This window comes from Camelina sativa, chromosome 15 (genome assembly GCF_030686135.1).
Source record: "Camelina sativa cultivar CO46 ecotype springtype chromosome 15, ASM3068613v1".
NCBI classification, from domain to species: domain Eukaryota; kingdom Viridiplantae; phylum Streptophyta; class Magnoliopsida; order Brassicales; family Brassicaceae; genus Camelina; species Camelina sativa.
Genome location: NC_141894.1, coordinates 9728215 through 9743517, shown reverse-complemented (window position 1 = coordinate 9743517; position 15303 = coordinate 9728215). Strand labels below are relative to the sequence as shown.

General features: G+C 32.5%; 2 protein-coding genes across 5 annotated transcripts; both read left to right on the top strand.

Annotated features, from left to right (window-relative positions):
- Nucleotides 1–865: 865 nt before the first annotated feature.
- Nucleotides 866–3847, top strand: LOC104746313 (glycoprotein 3-alpha-L-fucosyltransferase FUT11). 4 transcript variants are annotated; one of them, XM_010467759.3, is made up of 7 exons: nt 866–1490; nt 1855–2015; nt 2116–2357; nt 2443–2547; nt 2884–3040; nt 3128–3355; nt 3451–3847. In XM_010467759.3, the coding sequence occupies exons 1-7, from the start codon at nt 1137–1139 to the stop codon at nt 3704–3706; spliced, it is 1503 nt and encodes a 500-aa protein (XP_010466061.1). In that variant the 5' UTR covers nt 866–1136; the 3' UTR covers nt 3707–3847. The 4 variants fall into 4 exon arrangements, with proteins under 4 accessions (XP_010466061.1, XP_087345713.1, XP_010466062.1 ...); XM_087489587.1 differs by having other exon boundaries at nt 931–1490; nt 1855–2019; XM_010467760.3 differs by lacking the exon at nt 2443–2547 and having other exon boundaries at nt 931–1490.
- A 7603-nt stretch (nt 3848–11450) lies between these two features.
- Nucleotides 11451–14294, top strand: CYP707A4 (cytochrome P450, family 707, subfamily A, polypeptide 4). Its single transcript, XM_010467758.3, has 9 exons — nt 11451–11815; nt 11896–12217; nt 12330–12479; nt 12573–12821; nt 12925–13014; nt 13109–13187; nt 13333–13439; nt 13550–13668; nt 14012–14294. The coding sequence occupies exons 1-9, from the start codon at nt 11619–11621 to the stop codon at nt 14109–14111; spliced, it is 1413 nt and encodes a 470-aa protein (XP_010466060.1). The 5' UTR covers nt 11451–11618; the 3' UTR covers nt 14112–14294.
- The last annotated feature ends 1009 nt before the right edge of the window (nt 14295–15303 follow it).

Below are 15303 nucleotides of genomic sequence, written 5' to 3'. Positions count from 1 at the left end.
AAAAAAAAAAAAAAAGAAACAAGAGAATATAGAGTTTTTCAAAAATGTCCTAATTAGCTAGTAAATTTGTATTTATTTTATTTTTATGATAAAGATCTTAGTATTTATGAATATTTCAGATCCCCAAACGATCGCATCATGTGTCTGGCTTACATACAATCAATGATTGAAAGGTTGGTGAGGGCACTTGTGACGAGGACCTGCCACAAAATATGTTCAAGAAATTGTTTGCCTTGTAAAAAAACTAATCGTTTAAGCATATCCACATTTCTTGTTTTCATTTGATCATATTTTATTCTTCTTCTTGTTGTTGTTTATCTTAAGTTTCGGTATTGATTCCTTGACCAAAAAAAAAAAAAAAAAAGGTTTCGGTATTGATTATGCATTTAAAATTTTATCGTTAATTACACTATATATTCTATATATTTATCTTATTTAATTAGTATATGTTGTTGTTGTATATATCTTGAAGTTTTAATTAACTAATATTTTAATCCTACACAAAAAAAAACTAATATTTTTAGTTATTGTTTGCTCTGAAATTCTCCTCCTAACAAAATACAAACATGAAACATATGAATTCACTCATATGAGGTGATTTATTCGAGCTTCGAAGCATGAACGAAGTGTTCATATTTCAATGAGTTTCCATAATATTTTAGTGTATAAGTATATATATATTTTTGTCAAACTGCAAGGACGTAAAGACAGATATGATCCACCACTTCCTCATGTGATCCCCCTCTTTAGCAATTGTGTAAAAGCTCTATCATTTAAACAAAGTAAGATGGATCATCACCACCTACTGCTTCACATGATTTTAAGGAATGTAGCCGCCTTGGGCACTAAAGGACGGATCTTTTTTAACCTATTCTTGATTTGATTTTTATTCGATTCAGTATATCATTCTCCATCTTCTTCCAAATTACTAATCTCGTCCAAATTATTATTATTAACCAGGTACTAAAAACATGCTCACGAACACTACACACACACATTCCACTAAAACAAATTTATAATAAGAAATACAAAAACAATTAACTTTGAAAGCCAAAGTGTATTATTTTCACATCAAAGTATCAAACCAAAAAAAACCAAATCCCCCCCATTGCTGACAAAGATCGTAGCTTTGTGTAATGGGTATCTTCTCCAATCTCCGAGGACCTAAGATTGGATCGACCCTTGAAGAAGAATTGCCTGTTGTTGTAGCTAATGGCTCTCCTTCTTCTTCTTCCTCTTTCAGGCGTAAAGTTTCGAGCTTTTTGCCAATCTGTGTGGCTCTGGTTGTTCTCATCGAGATCGGGTTTCTGTCTCGCCTCGATAACGCTACTTTGGTCGATACCTTGACCGGTTTTTTCACCAAGTCGTCGTCCGGTTTGAAGGTTGGCTCTGGAATTGAGCAGTGCGAGGAGTGGTTGGAGAGAGTGGATTCAGTGACTTATTCTAGAGATTTCAGTAAAGATCCCATCTTTATCTCTGGTACTGATAAGGTTTGCCACTGAATCATATCTCTTATGATCAACTTATGAATGTAGTCTCTCTGGGTGATTGAGTTATCTTCTTTTGGGCTCAGCTTTCATAGAAAAGTAGGTCAACAGGATTACAATGCTGTGATTATGATCAAAATCTAGGCTTTGCTTGCTAACTAGCTGTTGGATGATAATAGTGTGTGAGTGACGTCCATGGAATGAGCAAAATTTATTCTTTTTCATGTGTGGTAATGTTAATTGGATACTGTGGTTTTATCACTTATACACATTGATGCCGATGCAATGATTTAAGTATTAAGGTCCAAATAATGGAGGATGAGCTTCTTATGAGTGGTTTTGTTGACTTCATTCCTCTCAATTGTAGGACTTTCAATCGTGTTCTGTTCATTGTGCAATGGGATTCAGTTCAGATAAGAACCCCGATGCGGCTTTTGGATTAGGTCATCAACATGGAACACTCAGTATAATCCGTTCCATGGAATCAGCTCAGTACTACCAAGAGAATGATCTTGCTCATGCACGACGGTGGGTAAGCACAATGTTTAAACAAGATGTTATACTTTTTGCAGGACATGTACAAAAACTCCGTAAAAAGTGACTTTTGTATCTTTTTGTTGTTCATCAGGAAGGGTTATGATATTGTGATGACAACTAGTCTGTCATCAGATGTTCCTGTTGGGTACTTTTCATGGGCGGAATATGATATTATGGCTCCAGTGCAACCCAAGACTGAGAAAGCTCTTGCAGCAGCTTTTATTTCCAACTGTGCGGCTCGTAACTTCAGGATTCAAGCTCTTGAAGCCTTAATGGCGGCGAATGTTAACATTGATTCTTATGGTGGTTGTCACCGGAACCGAGATGGGAGAGGTATGTATTATTGTGCATTGCTAGCGATGTGTTCTGTGTCTAAACCATAGTCTTTGAACCAATAATTTATGGGAATTCATTACAGTGGAGACGGTTGAAGCTCTTAAGCATTACAAATTCAGTCTAGCTTTTGAGAACACCAACGAGGAGGATTATGTCACAGAGAAGTTCTTCCAGTCTTTAGTCGCTGGTATAGATAGAACTCTTTCTCTCTCTGCTGATCTTACAAATTATAGTGTCTGCTTCATTATAGGAATAAGCATTTGTGTTTTTGTGTCTATGGGTGGGCATTTCGCCATTTCGGTGTATTCGGGTTTGCAAAACAAACTTCATATCCTAATAAAGTTCATCTATTTGTAGGGTTAGCTAGGCTAAGCAAAACCAAAACCAATTGATATGGTTAACATGTCAATTGGTGAACGGTGATACGCAGAGATATATATACGTAGTTCATCATATATGTGAGCATTGAGCTACATTGTTTTCTAATTCTGATTAACAATAAATGATTAATTCTTCTTGTTAGGATCTGTCCCTGTGGTTGTTGGAGCTCCAAATATAGAAGAATTTGCACCTTCTCCGGACTCGTTCCTTCACATAAAGCAGATGGATGATGTCATGTCAGTTGCAAAGAAAATGAAGTATCTTGCGGATAACACAGACGCCTATAATCAGACGCTAAGGTGTGGTAATATCTAAAGTATTTTCCGGAATGAAAACGAAAGATGAACATGTTACGACATATTGAAAAGCTCTGTTTTTCTAATCAGATGGAAACACGAAGGCCCTTCAGATTCTTTTAAGGCACTTGTTGATATGGCTGCTGTACACTCTTCTTGTCGTCTCTGCATATTCGTGGCTACAAAGATCCGGGAGCAAGAAGAGAAGGGCCTTGAGTTTAAGAAACGACCTTGCAAATGCACTAGAGGCTCAGTGACAGTTTACCATTTGTATGTTAGAGAAAGAGGCCGGTTTGATATGGAATCCATCTTCTTAAAGTAAGCCAGTATTAACCCGCTTGTTCATATCTTAAACGTAACCATGAAAATCACTTCATGGACATTGTTTGGTACAATACTTATGGATGTGACAGGGATGGGAATCTGACTTTGGAAGCCCTGAAATCTGCGATTATCGCAAAGTTCAAGTCTCAGAGACATGAGCCAATATGGAAGAAGGAGAGACCCGCAGGCTTAAGAGGAGACGGTGAGCTTAGAGTACACGGGATATACCCGCTTGGTTTGACTCAAAGACAAGCCCTTTACAACTTCAAATTCGAAGGAAACTCAAGTCTCAATACTCACATACAGAGTAACCCTTGTGCCAAATTTGAAGTTGTCTTCGTTTAAATTATATTCATACCCCCACTTTAGAATAAAACCAAAGTTTATTTTCATGTTTTGTGATACCAGCTTTGAATGTAGTTCGTCACACGGAGGATTAGGGAATGTGTACATATATATAAATAAAACAGTTTTTTGCTTGTCTTATTGGGTACACTACACATACGTTCGAGAGTAGTCTGATGAACCACAAAGTGACACAAACATTTTCAGGTCAGCTTTAAGTGATTTACAGATATTGCATGGATCTTGTATTTGATTGACATGTTTTGTTATGTTTTCTTTCTTTTTCTGATCTTACAAAATTTTATTTGAAAGCAAAGAAATCTTTCAAAATCGGTTACAAGTCATGATGATATGGAATGGAAGTGGGAAAATATATAAATCAGATTTGTTTCTCTTACATTGACAGAGAATCCACTGTCTGATTTGCCTCGAGCATGATCTTTGACTAAGGTCTTTTTAGGATGCTGCTCCATCATCTTTATTTTTGTCTCATATTATTGAGTCATTTACACTAACTTATGTAAATGTGTCTTATCTTACATATCAATCGACTTGTGTGGAGAATTTAAGTAAGGGGTGAATTTTGTTTATGCATTTTTAGTGTTACGTAGTGATGGATATCATATAATTACAACGTTGAAGTTTATAAGAAAACACTTTGATGAAACAAATTTTGCAGAAGTAGTTTGTTAATAAACTAGTCTACGAGAATGACAGGCAACTATATATTTTCAATGACGACGATTAAAAATATCACATTTGAATTTATTTTATTTATTTAACTCGACTAAGAATATTTTATTGATTTTTAGGATATACTATAAAATGTAATTATAATCAGTAAGCAAATGAGCTTAAATGTTTCAACTAATTTAACTAACACATAATTAATTATGAGTCTTATGACTAGGTTTTTTATTTGAAAACACGACAACAAATATTTTACAAAGGATTCCTGAATAGTTTTTTTTGACTTCTTAAAAGTTAAAAAAAAAATTCTCTTATAAATTATTAAGCACGTAAAAAAGATGCCGATATATATGATGATTTTTATGGATAAATAATGAAGCATCTTTTATTCCATTTTACTATAGTAATATATTTTTGTCGTATTCGATTTTACTTGTAGTGAATCTATGTGAAAAAAATGAAACACAAGTTTGAAAGAGATAATGAACTAGACATGAGTGGAGTAGAGCGAAGAGAGTTACAAATTTGGTAATGATTTTGGGTTTACTCTTTTCTTCTTCTTTCTCTCCTTTTGTTCAAATCTAATCTTGTAATTTTCTTTTTCATAACTTTTTCTTATTTTTTTTTATATTTTATTTCCAAACACTTTTAAGATATTCCAATGATCTTGCTTATACCAAATGTGGCTAAAAATCGTTAAATCTCCATCTAGTTACTGTCCCAAATTTTCTGAAAATTGATATGAATCCAACAATATTTAAAGTATAAGACCAATGACATACTTGAAACATGCTCCTGTCATGTTTCAACCAAAGCTTGTTATATCTTTATCAGAAGATATGATATAGTTATAATTAATTAAATTCACTTATAGACTTATTATATAGTACATTGGATCCACTTTTAATTGTTCGACTATGAACCAAACACATGTCTTCAAACTATAGTTTTGGTGTGTTGAATCAGTGGGAATATTAGTGTTAACCTAATCACGTTATCTATCAACACATGTGCTTATAACTTTTTTAACACCTACATCTTTTACAACGATTCGATGTTTTATATCTGTCTATCGAATTTGTAAGCTTTGCATAAATAAAATAAATAAATGTATTTTACAAAGTGTGATGTATATTAAAGAAAGTAAAATTAAGATAATAGAGGAAGAGCCGTACAGAAATGGAAGAAAGATGAGTGAAAAAGAGAGAATAATTAAAAGGAGAAGTTTCAATATCATGCTGCAAAGTGCAAAGTCTATAAACAATTTGGAGTGTCTATGAGTCATCCCTCTCTTGTGCTTCATTGTAAACCTCCCAATCATTACTTACACTCACTTTATTTCTATACATATATATACTCTCTATTTCTTTTTAAATACAACATCATAAACACTGTATATAAGGATGTGTATCGTAAGAAAAAGGAAAGGAGGCATTATTGATCATTAAAGGTATGGTGTATAAGAAGCAATGTAAAGTTTTGTTTTCTCCATGCGTATAGATCTCAAGAAATATCTACGTCTTCTTTGTTTATTCGATTGTGTTAAATATCTACATTTGTCCCACACTATATATTTCAATATTTAACACAAGAAAGAGAGCAAGATTAAATAGACAAAGAGGGTATATTACTATAGTATATTTTATGTAAAGTGAAACTCGAAGCAGTGGATTTTTCCTACTTTAGAACTGGGTAATATTATGAAAACCCTTAAAAGAAAACAGAAAATAGAAAAGAATAAAGGGTTTACTCGTGTCACTACCTTGCATGTCAAGTACTATGATGCTCTAACAAATTTAATCATTAACGATTTATTTGTCGTTGATTTGATAATTACAAAAATCTAAAAGGACTTGGGGAAAGAGAAAGAGCGCCCTTATATACATGTGGAGCCAAGGTCAAATAACTGCAATTTTATTAATTACAAAAAATTATTGTTAATGGCATATTGATTATAACTTTTAAAATCAAAAGAGTTTACCCACAAACACATTTCTCTATATGACCTTTTATCCAGTAATTAACAATTCTCAATTCTCAATTAGTTAAATTGTTTTAGTGTAATGGTTGGTCTCAAATATTAGCTCGTAGTATACTCCCTCCGTTTCAAAATATAGTATGTTTTAGTGAAAACACGCATATTAAGAAATAGTTATTTTTAAAAAGTTTAACCAATCATAAATAAGTCCGCATAATATAAAATATAAATTTAATCTAAAAGTTGCATAGAAAGTTGGAAACATCCTATATTATAAAACAAAAATACTTCTCTAAACATCTTATATTATGAAACGGAGGGAGTATATTTTATGTACCGCTTCAATCCGATTACGAAGAATGTTGAATTAGTACGATTTTTTAAAAAAGTTTTCATGCACAAACTTATAAAGAATTAAAGAGTACATAACTGTAAAAAATTATAGAAATGAGTCTTAAACAACTTTTTTTTTTCCACGCAGATTTTGAAAGGTTATCGAGCTCACTAAATCTAGAGCACATCAATAGCCAAAGAACCCCTTCCAACTCACAATCTCATATACATATCGATACCAAATGAGTTTTGGGTCGAAGCCGATAACCTCCTTCGACCGGATAACATAAACGGTTTAGGGTGCAAATGGTTGTATAAAGTTGAATGGTTGGAAAAATTTTGAGTTGAAAAAAAAAGTTGAATGTTCAAGATAAAAAGTGGATGAATGGATTGAACATTTTTTTTATATAATTTGTTCAGTTTTCCAACTTTTTGAGTAAAATAGGTTGAATAAGTTTGTTCAACTCTTTCAACTTATTCATCTCAAATGGTAAAAGTGAGTTGAATATATGTTCAACTTATTAATTTAGTTCAACCATTTTGCACCCTAAGATTATAGAGATGACATTACTCAAGAACCTGAAAAAAAAAAAAACTATATTAATAAAATTACATATTGCATTGTTAATCATATTTCGTTGATCACATATAATATTGTCTAGATTTTTAAAATGTTCGATGTATCGACGATAACCTAAACATATTGTATGTAGAAAAGAGAAAGGAAAAAATGGGTGCCGTTGCGTTATGGAAGAAGACTCCAGATCCGACCAACTAAAAAATAACAAGAAGTTAAAAATGTCTTCCACTTTGTCCTTTGTTTTGTTGTGTTGTGTCCATACACACGACCCTTGAGATTAGATGATCCCCAAAACAGTAACACTCTTTATTTTAGTTTGGCTAACGACGAATCACCTGATGTCATCCCGAGAGTGCGTCTCACGCACCTTGATCAGCTTCCACGTGTCTGTTATGCTCCGTACGGTTGTAGGAGCTGGTCGGACCCATTTGTTCACCGGAAACGACGGACAGAGGTTCCCGCCAGCTTATGGTAAAATGACCAAAGTCACAAGTCACAGCTGAGCTGTATTGCATATTAACGAAGGGGATGAGTGAGTCCCACTTTGTGTCACGTCATCACGTGAACACAAATGCGCCGACTCCACTGGATTGCTCCTCTCCTCTCCCCTCTCCGGCTCTCCCGCAAACACAAAAAAAAAAAAAAAATATTTCCTTTTTCGTTGATTTTCTCTTTCTTTTTTTAGATCACCCAATTGACGGCAACTACCCTTCACCACTATTTTAATTTTCTGGCTGCCATAGTTTCATTTATTTTTTAAATTTCCAAAATTACAAAAAAAAAAAAAAATTCTTGAAAATAAACAAAAAAAATCTTATCATCCAACATTTTCAAAGTAAGTGTGATACAACTTTTTAAAATTATGAATGATAATATTCTATAACGTAAGTCAAAAAATGAGTAGAAGAAAGTGAATTGTTTATAATCTTGAATGATCCGATTGGGGGATTGTTGCCATGTACAACAATAATACTAAATGATTTTTTAGTATCATAATTGTTAAAATAGTATATGACCAGTGGTGGAGGCAGCTTAGAGTTATAAGGGTCAATTGACCCTGGTGAATTTATAAAATTAGGTGAAATATTAGGAAAAAATCAAATTGACCATGATAAAATAGCACAAATGACTCCTATAAAAATTCTAATAACATAATTGACCCTTTAAATTTTTTTTTGACCCTAATAAACTGTTTTCCTAGCTCCGCCAGTGAGTATATCATGTACTACTACAATAATACTAGAGTTAACAATCAAAGAGCAATTTCATATTGGAAACACTCTAGCTTATACATATAAGTATAACCGATGTTTAAGCATCATATTGGTAAAACTATTTTGAAAAATATAAATTGAATATATTGACTTTAAATAATTCATCAAAAAAATCGGTTGATCTTTTCTTACTAATTTTTTTATTTTGTCAACCAAATACTATTTAGAAAAGAACTACAAATTGTTTACGGATATATCTCTTCGTACTATTATTCTTGTAAGGATACATCAATATTAATACAACCTGTTACGTTGGGCAATTTACGAAATGTACATGAAACAATATTTTATGAAATTTTATTTTTGTTAACTTGTGATGAACGTTAGCCTATAGGTTCATATCAGACGGAGACAATAGGTAAGTGTAAGGCACCGCCACCGACTTTGTCCTCATAAGTCCATTTCATTTTACCCTCGTAATATTTTCGTATTTAAAACTTTATATGATTCGGACAAATGAGTCACCTCTCATTTGATCATGATCATACATTTATTCATCTAAAAATATATCTACTAGTCTTATAAATATCATAACTATTTTTTCATACTAAAAGTTCCAAACCTTTCGGAAGACCTAAGAATTACATTCAGATTACTATTTCTTGGGCATAATTAAAGATACATATATTGCGATATTATTCATTGATATAATTAACAGGATGCAAAAATTTGATTTTTGACATTGATATGTAGTTTGTTGGTACATATATTAAGATCAAATTTTGACCAAAAATATATATATATATATATATATATTAAGATCAAACTCGACATTATGTATTTTCTTTTCTAGAAAAAGAAGGGTGTAAAATACACAACTAATGTAACTCATATTAACTAAGATTATTTAAATGAAGATTCGTCCGTTTAATTTCAAATATTAAAACTCGAACAAAGAAGAAACTACTAGATCAATATCTAAGCATATCTGATACGCAATTTGGGCAACATCGATCTTAGGTTATGTTACTGAAAATGGCAAAACCCTTCTAGGATTGGATTATGCCTTGTAAGGAAATACTTTGTCACGAGCAATGGCCTGTTATTTTCTTAGATCTCGATATGTAAACTTCAAAAGTATATTGATGGCTAACTTGACATCCATTATTCAATTTGTATTCTACTTAATATAAGACTCCCGTAAATGTTATGTAGAAGAAACTAGAAACGTTAAACGCATCAATTCAAGAAACCAATTTTTTTTTTTGTTAATTAATTAGATGTAAATTATAATGTCATTTTTCAAATATCCTCGCTATAGAAGCTATAGAAGACGCGTAATTCTTTCGAATTCTCCAAACCAGTTGCCATTTTGATAAATAATGCCGACATGCCGTTGATCAAATTGTATGCAAAACGTTCATTGGGTATAAACCAATGCCATCCATTTATTCTTGGAATGAAATGGTCCAAAAATATTGTGTTCCCACTACTAGCTAATTAATCATGAACAGAGAACTAGTAACAATTTATGAAACCGCTTCTTATTTAATTGATATATATACAATTTTTAAAATTATCAAAGATTTCACGATAATTAAAAAAAGTCTACAATTGCCCCCTTAAAGAATTCACGATATATCAGATGGACTCGATCGTAAATCTTCCAAAATATGTAGATCGCAATGTATTAAGTCGTCCAAATCACCAATCACTGGACCATTCCACTATATCTATGACAAAGCACTTCAGTGCGGCGAATGCATCAAGATATCCACATTCGACCTTCTTTAGGCTCACCTAGATTTGTTTCATATTTTACTATTCCTGTCGGGATATTGTTTCAATTGATACGTGCATGACGTGAAAATTACAAAGCAACAAGATAGAGATTGTATATAATGATAATTAATAAAGAGTATGTTAGAAGTAGGAAGAAGAGGTGAAAAGGTAATACAGTAACATTTTTTTTATATCAAAAAGGTAGTAACATTTAAATACTAGTACTAAAAGATTTATCATCTATTGTGTATATATGTAGTAAGTGAGATAGAGAGATCTCTGTTTCTTGGGTCAACCGAGATAGAGAAACTTACTATGTTTTAGCAATTGAAAGGAGTCAAGGACTTATAGATCCAACTCGATTTTTCTGGATCTCAAATTTACCACCTTCTGACTTTTTCATTGGAAATTAGCACTGACACTGCGAAAGAGTTTTTTTGAACAAATTCATGCGAAACCCAAAACATGTCTTTTTCCTGGTTTTCGTTTTTTTTTTTTTGGGGGGAAGAAATTCTATTTTTTTTTTAATTTAAAATTTGAATCGTAGACTTTCAAATTTAGAATTAAGGTACGATATATTGACCGTATTTAACTAGTATAATTATTCATTTGTATTTTTCTTTCAAAATGAACCAAAACAGAAAAAGTAACACCAAATGAGTTTTGAACCTACTACCCTTATTCGTAATTTTAAAAAACACTTCTATATTCTAAGTTTCTAACACATGGATATTTTTTCTCTATATAATATATATACATTTTCTGCAAAAAAAACAATTGAGTAGAAAATGCTATTTCTATTAAAAAAATATATTTGCATTAATATAATAGTACGAAACATGAACTTTTTAGTTATAGCTAATTACACTGCTCATCACCTTGAAAACAAAGGCAGTATATTATAAACTAACATCGCGATTCTAGCACCCTATGAATTAATATTCTTGTAAGAAACCAAAATAAATTGAAATAATAAAGGTGTCTATATTCTTCTACAATAAATAAGAATCGACAAGATCTAAATTTAGATTTATTCAGCTTTTTCGCCTGAGAAGCCAAAACTGTGAGTAGATAGCAGTCGTCATCTTTTTTACGTTTGGATGAAATAAAACAAAACAAAAATATAAAATATGTAATCCAAAATTTTGTCTTTTATTTAATTATTCCACAATTTTCTGTGTGTATATATACCCCACCTCTCTCTTATGTAGTTGTGTGTGTGTGTGTTTGTTCCATATTTCTTCTTCTTCTTCCTCCTCCTCTTTCAGACTTCAATTTTTTTTCATCCTTCAAAACATTCAATCATCAACGGAACATTTACAAATTAAATTGAATATGGTTGAACTTTGGTTCCTTGTTATACCAAGCTTCATCTTGGCTTGCTTGCTTTTGGTAAGAGTGATTGTTTCAAAGAAGAATAAGAACAGTAGATGTAAGCTTCCTCCTGGTTCCATGGGATGGCCATACTTAGGAGAGACTCTACAACTCTATTCACAAGACCCCAGTGTTTTCTTCACTTTCAAGCAAAAGAGGTAATTTTGAAAGCTTGTCTCTCAAGTTACTTTTTTGGTTATATGCTCTTAGATTTATGTTTTTATCTTTTGATGAATAGATATGGAGAGATATTCAAAACCAGAATCCTTGGCTATCCTTGCGTGATGTTGGCTAGCCCTGAGGCCGCGAGGTTTGTCCTTGTGACTCATGCCCATATGTTCAGACCAACTTATCCAAGAAGCAAAGAGAAGCTGATAGGACCCTCTGCGCTCTTCTTCCACCAAGGAGATTATCATTCCCATATAAGGAAACTTGTTCAGTCCTCTTTATACCCTGAAACTATCCGTAAACTCATTCCTGATATCGAACACATTGCCCTTTCTTCCTTACAATCTTGGTCCAATATGGGTATTATCTCCACCTACCAAGAGATGAAGAAGGTATTTATATGTTTATACGTTATACAGCAACCAAACTCACACAATGCAATTCCTTGATTGTCTTTCTTTATCAGATACTCTCTGATACATAACATAATCTTGTCTCTTGCAGTTTGCCTTTGATGTGGGTATTCTAGCCATATTTGGGCATTTGGAGTGTTCTTACAAAGAGATCTTGAAACATAACTACAATATTGTGGAGAAAGGCTACAACTCTTTCCCCATGAGTCTCCCCGGAACATCTTATCGCAAATCTCTCATGGTAATCTCATCTCTCGAACGAAATGAATGAACTTATCTCCGGGCACTAAAAGTAATGAACTCCAATAAACTGACTAAAACTTTTTATAAATAGGCAAGAAAGCGGCTAGAGACAATAGTAAGCGAGATTATATGCGAAAGAAGAGAGAAAAGGGTCTTGCAAACGGACTTGCTCGGTCATCTACTCAACTTGAAGGATGAAAAAGGCAGTGTGCTAACCCAAGAACAGATTGCAGACAACATCATCGGAGTCCTTTTCGCCGCACAAGACACGACAGCTAGTTGCTTAACTTGGATTCTTAAGTACTTACATGATGATCAGAAGCTTCTGGAAGCTGTTAAGGTTTGATCACATGCATATAAAATATTCCTCTCTTATATACATATATATATATGTATATATATATATATATACTTAAATCTATGTATGTTCATGATGATTTCAGGCTGAGCAAAGGGCTATATATGAAGAAAACACTAGAGGGAAGAAACCTTTAACATGGGGACAAACAAGGAATATGCCATTAACATATAAGGTAATTGATAAAATCATATAATTATTATTTAGGTTTTTTATATGAACCACCATTAATTAATATAGAGCTTATGTTTTAATGTTAAATGAAATAGGTTATAGTTGAGAGCTTGAGGATGGCAAGCATCATATCCTTCACATTCAGAGAAGCAGTGGTTGATGTTGAATATAAGGGTACTATAATTAAAATCATGTCACCAGTACACTACTAGAACATTCTATCCATTTAAGCTTTTTTTATTTTGATATAAAACGTGGTGGTCCAAAATCCAAATGCATATAAATCACTAATATTTTTTTGTAACATGCATGTATACAGGATATTTGATACCCAAGGGATGGAAAGTGATGCCACTATTTCGGAATATTCATCACAATCCGAAATATTTTTCAAACCCTGAGGTTTTCGATCCATCTAGATTCGAGGTAAATATTACTATTTAAGAAAATTACATACAAAACTAAATAAGTTTAATTTTGATAAAGATATAGATAATCTAACGTGTTATAATTGGTGGAAAATATATAAATTGAAGGTGAATCCGAAGCCGAATACGTTCATGCCCTTTGGAAGTGGAGTTCATGCTTGTCCCGGGAACGAACTCGCCAAGTTACAAATTCTTATATTTCTCCACCATTTAACTTCCAATTTCCGGTAATTTTTTTTTTTATGGTCTTCTCTTCCTCACTACAATATAATAGTTAACTTAATTTAAATCAATTAAGTCGTTGCATAATCAGCTTACTTATCAAAATTTAATAGTAACATATATACTCGATCATTAACAATATTATGTTACCATCTTAACAACGTGTCAAAAAAACATGATGTTGAAATTTATGATCGTACGCAAAACACAATAAAGACTTTTGTAATAGTAACTTGTCTAAACATGATTAAAACACATCACTATTCCTAAAGTACATGACTCAAAAAACATAAGCTTTTCACATGTGATGTACTAATTATGATGATGGTATTTGGTTTGTGTATGCAGATGGGAAGTGAAGGGAGGAGAGAAAGGAATACAATACAGTCCATTTCCAATCCCTCAAAACGGTCTTCTCGCTACATTTCGTCGTGGACATCCTCTTTAATTAGTGTTAAAAACCTTTCATTGTCTTCTATTACTAATTAATCATATCTTTGTCTTAATTAGCTTAATTTCGATTATTTAAAACCCCTTCCAAGTTTTTAAAAATCATTATTGTATTCCTTGGGGGTGTTTTAAATAACATGTAACAACTACGATGGAGTAAAAAAATGTCGATTCCGGTAAATCTAAAATTACCATTCGAAGTTCGAACATGGTCATTCTATGTTTAGGGGGTAAACGTAAACAAAATCAAAGATTGAGAGACCCACGTGAAGGGAGCAGCCACGACCGCACAATAGCGTGAATGTGAAAAAGAAAGAAGAAGAAAAAAATTAGAGGTGTGTGTGTCTATGTGTGAGTGGACTGCGAAAATGACGTGGCTACGAGCATCTTCTCACTTCCATACACTATGCCACGTGTCGTTAAAGCAATTGGCCACCTATAAAAAAAAGTTATTCGTCTTTAATAATTTTTTTCTAAAAATAATTTCGGGTCCGTTTCATCATATCTTCGACTTCGAGGAATGGTCCTCCCTAACATGACAATGGCCTTTGCCTCCCTTTATTATTTTTCTTTTAATAAACTGTAGAAATTTTTGATCTTTTCAAATCTAGGTCTAATTAGAAAACTAAATTGGACAACATAATCTCTATGTTACGGTAAACATGCATGTGTATCTAAACATATCAGCAAGAGGTACATCTCACATATTACACCCTTTAATTTAACTCATATATATTACAGTATAGGGTAATGGCAACACAACCTATACATTTTGGATATGTGATGAATTTAGTAGCTATACGTACTAGCTAGTAGAACAATTAGGGATGCATAGCATACGGTAGTTAAATCACACCAAGTACAAACCAGACGTAAAATTAGGAAAGTGATACTTACGCTAACAGTATTAATAGAGACTGCTTGCTTACAAACTCTGATCGGATAATTGAACTGATTATTAGATATATTTTGGTTATTTATATCTAAACAAACCCTTAAAAATAATTCAAAGTGTTTTCATACCTAGTGTTAGAAGTGATTAACATGCATGCCTTATTCATATGATGCTATGACTTATTTGTTCATATGATGCTTGGATTTGTCTCTGTTACAATCTGAGTAGCCCATTCTAATAGATTTAAGCTATATTTGAACGACATTTCTTTACCAAGTAATTATTAGGATCCAGT

What these genes read in the sequence shown, in the direction of transcription:
- LOC104746313 (XM_010467759.3), top strand. Translation starts at nt 1,137, where the DNA reads ATGGGTATCTTCTCCAATCTCCGAGGACCTAAGATTGGATCGACCCTT. An exon ending in CCGGAACCGAGATGGGAGAG is followed by an intron (nt 2,358 to 2,442) that starts GTATGTATTATT and finishes AATTCATTACAG; the next exon opens with TGGAGACGGTTGAAGCTCTT. An exon ending in CTTCCAGTCTTTAGTCGCTG is followed by an intron (nt 2,548 to 2,883) that starts GTATAGATAGAA and finishes TCTTCTTGTTAG; the next exon opens with GATCTGTCCCTGTGGTTGTT.
- CYP707A4 (XM_010467758.3), top strand. Translation starts at nt 11,619, where the DNA reads ATGGTTGAACTTTGGTTCCTTGTTATACCAAGCTTCATCTTGGCTTGC. An exon ending in ATATGCCATTAACATATAAG is followed by an intron (nt 13,015 to 13,108) that starts GTAATTGATAAA and finishes TAAATGAAATAG; the next exon opens with GTTATAGTTGAGAGCTTGAG. An exon ending in CATTTAACTTCCAATTTCCG is followed by an intron (nt 13,669 to 14,011) that starts GTAATTTTTTTT and finishes TTGTGTATGCAG; the next exon opens with ATGGGAAGTGAAGGGAGGAG.